An 11366-nucleotide genomic window follows, 5' to 3' on the forward strand; every position below is an offset into this window, starting at 1 on the left:
ATATGTGAAATGACACCCCAAAATAAATTCTGCTGCTTCTCCTGAGTACGGGGATACCACATATGTGGGACTTTTTGGGAGCCTAGCCGCGTACGGGGCCCCGAAAACCAAGCACCGCCTTCAGGCTTTCTAAGGGCGTAAATTTTTGAGTTCACTTCTCACTACCTATTACAGTTTTGAAGGCCATAAAATGCCAAGATGGCACAAAACCCCCACAAATGACCCCATTTTAGAAAGTAGACACCCCAAGCTATTTGCTGAGAGGCATGTTGAGTCCATGGAATATTTTATATTTTGCCACAAGTTGCGGGAAAATTACAAACTTTTTTTTTTTTTTTTTTTTTTCACAAAGTTGTCACTAAATTATATATTGCTCACGCATGCCATGGGCATATGTGAAATGACACCCCAAAATAAATTCTGCTGCTTCTCCTGAGTACGGGGATACCACATATGTGGGACTTTTTGGGAGCCTAGCCGCGTACGGGGCCCCGAAAACCAAGCACCGCCTTCAGGCTTTCTAAGGGCGTTACAGTTTTGAAGGCCATAAAATGCCAAGATGGCACAAACCCCCCCCAAATGACCCCATTTTGGAAAGTAGACACCCCTAAATTTAGGGGTACACTAGTGAGACTAGGTAATAAATGGCGGGTGCCCTGAAACTATAAAAAAATAACTAACCAACCAGCGTCACCTGTAACAGTTATATGGTGATCACTGGTGAAAGGGTTAACTAGGGGGCAATCAGGGGGCTTTATGCGGTAGTATATGGGGGTCCCTGGCGCTATAAAAAGCTGCGGCGAACCTAAATACCTACCTGCCTAACTAGCGTCACCTGTGACACTAATACAGCGATCAGAAAAACGATCGCTTATTAGGCTGGGTTCACACTGGAGCGATGCGGGAACGACACGAATGCGCGGCGGGTTCCCGCATCGCATGCCTCCCGGCGGCAGTTCACACTGCCCTATGCGAACTGCTGGGAGTGTCAGTGAAATGTTACTGACACCCCCAGATCAGTTCGCATATCGCAGTGCGATCTGCAAACTCGGATCGCATGGTGTGAACACCCATGCGATCCGATTCTGCTGCGGGCCAAAAAAAGGGTCCCGTGCGAATTTGCGGCGGGTGCGGCGGGTGTGACGGGTGCGGCGGGTGCGGCGAATGGCTGAACTCGAATCGCACAGAGATCGGATGTGATTTGCACTGCAGTGCGGTGCGAATCACATCCGTTCTCATAAACCGCTGCAATGTGAACCCAGCCTTAGTGACACTGGCGACGGGGGGTGATCACGGGGTTAAACCTTTATTGGGGGGGTTAGGGGGGTACCTTAGAACTAAAGGGGGCTAACCCTAACTGCCCTAACAGTTATTAGTCACAAATGACACCCGCCGGGTGATCAGGGGGTTAAACCTTTATTAGGTAATAAATGGCGGGTGCCCTGAAACTATAAAAAATAACTAACCAACCAGCGTCACCTGTAACAGTTATATGGTGATCACTGGTGAAAGGGTTAACTAGGGGGCAATCAGGGGGCTTTATGCGGTAGTATATGGGGGTCCCTGGCGCTATAAAAAGCTGCGGCGAACCTAAATACCTACCTGCCTAACTAGCGTCACCTGTGACACTAATACGGCGATCAGAAAAATGATCGCTTATTAGGCTGGGTTCACACTGGAGCGATGCGGAAACGCCGCAAATCCGCGGCGGGTTCCCGCATCGCATGCCTCCCGGCGGCAGTTCACACTGCCCTATGCGAACTGCTGGGAGTGTCAGTGAAATGTTACTGACACCCCCAGATCAGTTCGCATATCGCAGTGCGATCTGCAAACTCGGATCGCATGGTGTGAACACCCATGCGATCCGATTCTGCTGCGGGCCAAAAAAAGGGTCCCGTGCGAATTTGCGGTGGGTGCGGCGGGTGTGGCGGGTGCGGCGGGTGCGGCGAATGGCTGAACTCGAATTGCACAGAGATCGGATGTGATTTGCACTGCAGTGCGGTGCGAATCACATTCGTTCTCATAAACCGCTGCAATGTGAACCCAGCCTTAGTGACACTGGCGACGGGGGGTGATCACGGGGTTAAACCTTTATTGGGGGGGTTAGGGGGGTACATTAGAACTAAAGGGGGCTAACTCTAACTGCCCTAACAGTTATTACAGTCACAAATGACACCAATGCAAAAAAAAAAAAAAAAATGACATTGGTGTCACTGTGACTGGGGGGCAGGGGTAATTGGGGGGGTGATCGGGGGGTAAAGGGGGGGTGTGAGTGTGCCTGGCATGTTCTACTGTGTGTGTAGAGTGTTGGTGCAACTCACCGATCCGCTCTCCTCCGTGTCGGAACGAAAAATACCGACACGGAGGAGAGAATACATCACTTCCTCTCCTGTGTTTACATTACAGGAGAGGAAGTGATGTCACGGGGGATTCCTATTCGTCGGGAGCGATCGCGAGGGGGTGGCCATGAACGAATGGCCGTCCCCTCGTCCGGGATCGCTCCCGCACGAATACCGACCGCCGCAGGCACCGGGCGGGGGCCCGATCGGGCCCCCGACCCGCGGGAGGCAAGGGACGTACATGTACGCCAATATGCCTGCCCGTGCCATGCTATCGACGTACATCGTCGTGCGGCGGTCGGCAACTGGTTAAAGTGCCGGCCGTCCCCGCGAGCTCGCGAAGCAAAGAAAACGCATACGGAAGTCGTGCCTGCATATGTAAATGGTGTGCAAATCACACATGTGAGTTATCGCCGCGATCGTCAGAGCGAAAGCAATAATTCTAGCACTAGACCTCCTCTGCAACGCTAACCTGGTAACCGTAAAACAAATTTAAAGCATCGCCTATTGAGATTTTTAGGTACTGTACTTTGTCGTCAATCCACGAGTGCGTGCAATTATAAAGTGTGACATGTTTGGTATCTATTTACTCGGCATAACATTATCTTTCACATTATGCAAAGAAATTTGTTAATTTTACTGTTTCATTTTCTTTTAATTCATGAAAGTGTCCCTTTTCCCAAAAAGTTGCGTTTAAAACACCGCTGTGCAAATACCATGTGACATAAAATATTGCAACAATCGCCATTTTATTCTCTAGAGTCTCTACTAAAAAAATATATACAATGTTTGGGGGTTCCAAGTAATTTTCTAGAAAAAAATATGGATTTTAACTTATAAGCACCATATGCCAAAAATAGGCTTAGTCATGAAAGGGTTAAAGTAATATTTCACTTTAATCATCATTAAATCGGTGCCCCCGAAAAAACGTCAGTTTAAAAAAAAAAAATTGGCATTGACCCATGTCCCCTGGGGCAGGAGCCAGGTCCCCAACCCCTTTTTAGGACAATATCTTGCATATTAGCCATTAAAATTAGCACTTTTTATTTGGAATGTTCGAGTCCCATAGACTTCAATGGGGTTCTAAAGTTCTTACGACTTTTCAGTCCGTTCAAAAGTTCTGGTGCGAACCGAACCGGGGGGTGTTCGGCTCATCCCTACCTCTTAGCTATTTTTTCTTTAGATACGTTGGTGGTCAGTGGGAAGAATGTCATCTACATTGGTGGTCACTGAGATGAATGCTCCTTACATTGGGTGGTCATTGGGAAGAATTCCCCCCCCCCCCTTTCCAATTAGCGAAAAAGTTCATTGGTGTCAGTGGAAACTTATCTGAGAGACAGAGGTTGCTCATTTATCAAGGAACCCCTAGCAATGTATAGAGGAACCCTGGTTGAAAAGGGCTGATTTACAAGGTCCAAATGCTTCTTACAAGGTCATTGGAAAGACCCCCCTTACAGATAAAAAAACAAATCATTGGTGTCAGTGGGAACAAATCTGAGAGGCTGAAGTTGCTCATTGCTCCAGAAACCCCTAGTAATGTCTTTAGGAATTCTAGTTGAAAAGGTCTGATTTAGAAGCTCTAAATGCTTCTTACATGGTCATTGGAAAGATTACCCCCCTTACAGAGAGCTAAAAAAAGAATTATTGGTGTCATTGGAAACTTATTACAGAGGCAGATGTTGCTCATTGCTCAAGGGAATCCCCAGCAACGTCTGTAGGAACCCTGGCTGAAAAAGGCTAATTTGAAGGTCCTCATGGTTTTGGTTATAAAGTAGAGGCAATTTATGAGGCATCAACATATTGTTGACCATATGATGTATTGTAATATCACATTTTAACATCATAACATTTGTTATGTGTTGTTAAATACTGTATTCTTTTGTCTTTGCAGCTGTCCTCATGGCGATGTCTCTAGCTTCCACTACCTATGGTGCTTTGGTTCTTAACATCTTGGCCATTCAGATCAAATACGATGACTACAAGGTGCAGTTGAGCGTGCCAGCCTTCGTCTGCGTCATTCTGTGGAGGGCATTGGAAATCGCCACCCGTGTTACAGTCTTGGTGCTCTTTTGCGCAGCTCTGAAAGCTTGGGTGGCCATAGTGGTCGTGTTGAATCTGGTGGCCCTCTTCCTATTGCCATGGGTCAACTTTTGGAGAAGCGGGTACAGCATCCCAGAGAATGTGGAGAAAAACTTCAGCCGGATAGGTACCATGATCGTCTTGGGTACAGTGACATTATTGTACTCCTCCATCAATATGTTTTGTTGGTCGGCCGTTCAACTCAACTTAGCCGAAAGAGACCTCATTGATCAATCCCAGAATTGGGGAAGACTCTGCCTCCACTACGCTTTCAGATTACTAGAGAACGCAGCTCTGATTTTACTTTGGTATTTTTACAAGGAAGACGGCTTTGAGTATTTTTGTTCCCCGCTCCTCGTCGTGCAGCTGTTGGTGGGGTATGCCGCTGCAATTTTTTTCATGCTCTTTTTCTACCAGTACTTTCACCCGTGCCGTTCGCTGTTCAGCCATAACGTGTCGGACTTGTTCTCTTGTGCTTGTTGCAAAAGAACAAAGCCTTTGCAGAGGCACATGGTGGGAAGAGAGAGCATTGTATGATAAAGGTTCGGTTTGGTTCAGCTTGAGCAGGAAATAACTGTAGCAAAGTTGTGTCTTTTCACACACTGTAATGTGATATATGATTCACTCAGGAACAAGAGAAGTGCCTATGCCAAGTCTTATCACTGCAGAGCAGCTGTGCAAATAGCACATTCAGCTGTCAATTGTGCTACTGTTACAAGCAAAGACCTCAAAGTTGTTCACAGTTTTTATGTGCTTATAAAGCTGAACTCCAGGCAGACGAGCAAGATACGTAGAAGACGTATAAATAAAGGGGTTGATTTACCAGAAATATGTGTATTTCTGTCCCACCAGTTATAATATTTACACAGCCCTGATGCAAAGCACACACTTTTCCCTGTTGTAGACTGTAGACCAGCGGCCCCCAACTGGTCCCAAGGACCGGTTTTGTGGAAGACAATTTTTCCATGGACCATGGATGGGTTAGGGGAGTTGATGTGGCCTGCCACCAGATGCAGTCACTTGCCACTCACTAATGGGGTTTTTATAGACGTCTCTGTGCTAAAGATTTGCTTTTGCAGCTGCTCCCCAGCACTAGCATCACCGCTTTGGCTCTGTATAGTTTTCATAGAAGCTTCTGTGCTAAAGATCTGCATTTATAGCCACTCCCCAGCACTAGCATCACTGCTTTGCCTCCATAGGGTTTTCATAGACGTCTCTGTGCTAAAGATCTGCATTTGTAGGCGCTCCCCAGCACTAGCATCACCGCTTCGGCTCTATAGGGTTTTCATAGAAGTCTCTGTGCTAAAGATCTGCATTTGTAGCTGTTTCCCAGCACTAGCATCACTGCTTTGGCTCCGTAGGGTTTTCATAGAAGTGTCTGTGCTAAAGATCTGCATTTGTTGGCGCTCCCCAGCACTAGCATCACCGCTTTGGCTCCATAAGGTTTTCATAGAAGCCTCTGTTCTAAAGATCTGCATTTGTAGGCACTCCCCAGCACTAGCATCACTGCTTTGGCTCCATAGGGATTTCATAGAAGCCACTGTGCTAAAGATCTGCATTTGTAGCCGCTCCCCAGCACTAGCATCACCGTTTCGCCTCCATAGGGTTTTCGTAGACGTCTCTGTGCTAAAGATCTGCATTTGTAGCCATTTCCAGCACTAGTATCATCGCCACAACTCTACCTCAGATCATTGGGCATTAGATTCTCATAAGGAGCATGCAACCTAGATCCCTTGCATGCGCAGTTTACAGTAAGGTGTGCGCTCCTATGAGGATCTAATACCGCCATTGATCTGACAGGAGGCGGAACTCAGGTGGTAGAGTGAGCGGCTGTAAGGGCCAATTCACACAATTGTTTGTGTTCCATTTACACTGCAATGCAGCAAATGGTGCATGCTGCATTTTATCGCAGTGCACCGCGCCGAATGACGTGGCAATATACAGCAGGGCAGTGCATCGCCAGAAATTAAATGTACATTTTGTACACCTCAAATAAAGTTTGTACAAAAAAAATGTGAACAGATCAAGCCCCCTGCTGTGCAGCCCGTTTCCTAACAGGCCATGGACCAGTACCAGTCCGTGGCCCGTAGCTTGGGGGTCTCTGCTGAAGACAAAATCCTGTGGTGCCATTTCTCTACCCCCAGCCTGCTGAGTATACAGTGAAGGAGCAGCAGCAGACTGTAGAGGTCAGCTCTCTGAGCACTCTGCCCTCCCCTCCTATCGGCATGTTCCTTGTTGGCACATTTGTATGCAGCACCCTTGATTGGCTGCTAGTCTTAACCCTCCCTTTCCCAGTCCTGCTGTACAGGGATTGCAAGTAGTTGTTGCATTTAAAATTTTTATTTAAAGATAACTTTTTTGCCCGTGTTTCATGTTACACCCATATGTATGCTTCGCACTAGTGCATAAAACACGTGTTCTCCTGCATTGCATAAAAAACACGCCACCCCCTTGGATTTCATTAATTCTTAATGCCAGGCATCCTGCCAACGCACATGCGTTCACAGGCGCCAAAATGTACGCTGGCGCAATATTATGTGTTGGCTCAATTTGTAAAATGGTGCAGGCAACTTTTTTTTGTTATGCATAGATAGGGCGTTGAAATTAATGGGCTGTACTAAAGGCAGTGCGGAGAAACGTGCACCTTCATGGGGTGAACAATACATTAGGGCAGCCATTCTTAACCAGGATTTGTGGAACCCTATGGTTCCTCAGATGTGGCTAGGGGTTCCTTGAGCTGTGGCTAACTGACCTCCCATGTCATGGTGCCTGCCAGTGGTGCTCGCATCCATGCTGCCACTAGTTCCTGCATAGTTCTAGTTCCATCAGCACTTGGCAGAGCCGGTAAGGTAATAGCATTACTCTAAGGGTGGCAGTCTGACCTCCACTGTAAGAGGGGCATTATTCCCACTGACCACCACCGATGTAAGGGGCATTTTCCCAAAGACCATCTCCAATGTAAGGGACACTTTCCCAATGACCATCATCAATGTAAGGGGCATTTTCCCAATGACCATTACCAATCAATAGGGCATTTTCCCAAGGGCTACCATCAATTTAAGAAGTATTTTCCCAATGACCATCACCAATGCAAGGGGCATTTTTCCAATGGCTATCACCAATGAATGGGGCATTTTCCCAATGGCCTTCACCAATGTAGGGAGCGTTTTGCCAATGACCATCGCCCATGAATGAGGCATTTTCTCACTGGCCAACACCAATTTAGTGGACATTTTTCCAATGACCATCACTAAATGGGGCATTTTCCCAATCGCCATCACCAATGTAAGGGGTGTTTTCCCAATGAGCATCACCAATGTAAGGGGCATTTTTCCATTGAGCATCACCAATGTAAGGGGCATTTTCCCAATGACCATCACCAATTAATGGGGCGTTTTCCCAATGGCCATCATCAATGTAAGGAGTATTTTCCCAATGACCATCACCAATGTAAGGGGCATTTTTCCAATGAACATCATCAATGAATGGGGCATTTTTCTACTGACCATCACCAATGTAGTGGACATTTTTCCAATGACCATCACCGATGTAAGGGGTGTTTTCCCAATCACCACCAATGGACTAATTTTAGGGGGTTCTATTTAATGGACTAAACGTAGGGGTTCACTGAGACTGGAAATCTATTACAAGGTTTCCATTGGGGTAAAAAGAATGGCTGCCTTAGGGTGTAACACAAACAAAGGTCAGCATGCACAGCCCCCATACCCCAAACTGCCCCTTCCTTTAAAAGGATAGGGGGGCTTCATATTCCCGCAGCATCGTGTCAAATTTGAAATCTATGTGGCTCTGCCCACACAGCTGCATCATTCATTCACAGGAAGTTGTGAATGGAAACACTACCAGTCCCATCTGCCACCAGGACTTATCGCTGTCAATGGAGCACAGTGAGTGACATCATAGTACTTTTATTCCACTGATACTACTTCCAGCTCCGTAGCTGAAGGTCCCAGACAAGGCCCTGGGGGAAGCGTCTGCAGGAACCAGAGTATCGCACCCATCATCCACTGAATGCTGATGCAATACTTTTCAGGTTCTAATGCAAAAAAAAATGCACATTTTTGCAATATGGTTGCTTTTATTTTTTGTGAAACGTGGAATTATCCTTTTTTAAGCATTTTTTAATAATTACTGCGTTAATTTGGGTATTTTTTTTTGTTCATGTGTCTGGAGTTCAGCTTTAAATATGTTTTTTTTTTTATATTTAAAAATAAAGTGTGTTGCAATTGTAATAAACAATATGCTGTTGGAATGCTGTTGTGAAAATTTTACTTAAATTGGCAATATGCCTTCATTTTTAGCTGGAGCCTGACACACTTGCGAAATTAGGAGAACGTAAGATTTCAGCTTTGTTAAAAATAATTGTTTTGGTTGAAAATGATCTGAAATACAATGCTGTGACCTCAGTATTTGCCACCCCGTGTTCTCTGTTTAACTGTCATTTGTTCCTCTTTGTCATTTGAGCCTTATGAACATCATCTGATGGGGAAGGAAAACAAATGTAATGTTATTATTGAATTGTGTAATTTCCTTGGTATGAGAGATGATGATAAAATGTACAATCAGAGAATTGTAACAAAATGACCTTAGAACCCAGGAAAAGAAAGCTGACAGCACTTGGCACTGCTTAACCAACTCAGCTCTTTGGACGCAACGTGTACGTCCAAATTGTGAACTGTTAATCACAAGCTGATGGCTGCTACTGCAATTGCCGGCTCCAGGCTTGAAAGTGATGTGGTCGATCACTTTTACAGACTGGGAGGCACAGTACACCCCCCCCCCCCCCCCGCTGGCCTCCACCTCCCCACTGGTGGTGCCCTCAACCTCCCTGTGTGGTTCCTGGGTTCCCTTGCTCTTACCGGAAGGCCAGGACCACAACCGCCAGCTTTAGGATGGCAAGTGGTGTGAAGGTGAGGCACGTCCATGCTTCAATCTCACATGTAAACAAAGAAACCAGAAGCAACGACAATTTTCTCACTTCTGGTTTTTAGATCCACCATTTCCTCCTGACTGGTACAGCCAAGGGACACATCTAACCAAGAAGATCTGTGCTTGGTTGGAAGGGCAGGGGAGACATTGGGGTCTACTAGACCAGTGGTCTCCAAACTGCGGCCCCAAGTTATGAGGCCCTTGAGGCAATATTTCATCCCCTGGGACTCGGTGACACCAATGGTGGCACACAATTCCACCCAATGACAAGGCACTATTCCTCCCACTAATACCAGCAATGGTACCCAATGACACTAATGGTAGGACACAATTCCACCCAATGATGGGGCACTATTCTTCCCACTGATACCAGCAATGGGGCCCAAAGACACCAATGATGGGGCACACTTTCTCCCAAGGACACCTAACAATGGGGCACAATTACTCCCAAAGACATCAATGAAGGGGCACAATTCCTCTTACACCAAGGATGGGGCATGTTTTTTTTCCCCACTGATGGGAACTTTTCTACTACCAATGGCCACAGTCAGTCCCTCCTAAAGTCTGAAGGACAATCAACTGTCACCTGCCCAATGCTATCACATGGGGTTTTATTAACCCCTTGCAATAGCAATCAAGTAAAAATAAATAAAATAAAAAAGTTTAAAGAACTAAAATTATAATAAAATTTATCAAAAAATAATTGCTGTAACCCCTGTTGCCCCGCACACATGTGCAAATGCAGCCCAGGGTGCGCACACAATTGTAAACCATAGTCGCACCACACATGTAACAAATCGCCACAAATGTCAGAGTGAAAGCCATAATTCTAGCACAGGGGCCCCTGGTTAACTCTGATGAGCTGTAAAGACTTTTAAAGCGTGGGCTATGGAGATTTTTGGGTACTGTCATTTTTGTGATATCAGGGGCGCACGCAATTTTAAGATTGGGCATGTTTTTGTTATCTATTTACTTGACGCAACCTCATCTTTTCTGTTACCACAAAAATGAGTATTATATTGTGTGTGTTTGCACTAAAATTCATTTTATTATATTTTTTTCTTGAAAATTTGTGTTTAATAAACAGTTGTGCAAATTTTATCTTTTTATTCTACAAGGTCTCTGCTTTCAGAAAATATATAATGTTCCGGGGAGTTTAAGTAGTTTTATTGCCAAGATTTTTACATGTGTGCAATAATTGAAAATTTTTTTGCTTTAGCGTCAAACTGGTTAAACCCCTTTTTTTTGGTCCAGACAAATGAAAAATGGACTCCTCTATGATCAATCCCAGTCTTGTGGATGAAACCTGTACAAGGAGGGGGTTCCCAGGCAAGGATATTTTGTAATTTTTCCGAATCAATAAAGTTTACCAGTTGAATTTCATTCAGAGTGCCACTGGCTTTCTTTTTCCCCCTGGACGTTTTGGGGCAAAGGATGGAACTGGAACTTGTTATTTCTGGGGGGCTACATGGTGTCCTTCACGTTCATAAACTCTAGAAACCAACACTGGCCAATTTTTTTTTTTTGGTGAAGGAAAGGTTTAGGACCTCTGTTATGTTTGCGCTCTTTGTGGCTCCATTGGGGAGACTTGCCTCACTGGACCTCTGTTATGTTCTCGATCTTTGTGGCTCCATTGGGGAGACTTGCCTCACTTATTGGACCTCTGTTATGTTCTCACTCTTTGACTCCAATGGGGAGACTTGCCTCACTTATTACCCCAGCGACACCAACACGTGAAATTAATGTAACTGAGGTCACCAGGACAAGAAAGGCAAAATGAGCAGTAAAACCCAGAATGAGTTTCTACAGTATCTGTCATTGCGGCCAGAGAGAGCGTCGACGTCGAGTCAACATCTCAAGAAGAGAAGAACAGAAGGTGGCGAAGAAAGCGGCGACAGAAGATTGGGCCACCGCCAGTAAAAGAGCTGGAAGAAGCAGCGGAGGCCCGGCAAGAAGAACCGAAGAGGGGGACAAGACCCCTGAAGTCGTAAGAAGACCCCC

The 11366-nt window shown here is 45.8% G+C and overlaps 1 protein-coding gene across 1 annotated transcript in view; it reads left to right on the plus strand.

Moving 5' to 3' along the window:
• The window catches only part of LOC143961272 (endoplasmic reticulum membrane adapter protein XK-like), a 46414-nt gene extending 35666 nt beyond the window's left edge, over positions 1-10748 (plus strand). Inside the window, exon 3 of the mRNA XM_077470552.1 lies at positions 4231-10748. Within this exon, the coding sequence (XP_077326678.1) occupies positions 4231-4955 (725 nt within the window). The 3' untranslated portion in view covers positions 4956-10748. The remainder of the gene's footprint in view (positions 1-4230) is intronic.
• Positions 10749-11366: the final 618 nt, after the last annotated feature.

Source organism: Lithobates pipiens, unplaced genomic scaffold (genome assembly GCF_037356315.1).
Source record: "Lithobates pipiens isolate NorthernLeopardFrog02 unplaced genomic scaffold, aLitPip1_a1.2 Scaffold_1, whole genome shotgun sequence".
In the NCBI taxonomy this organism is placed as follows: domain Eukaryota; kingdom Metazoa; phylum Chordata; class Amphibia; order Anura; family Ranidae; genus Lithobates; species Lithobates pipiens.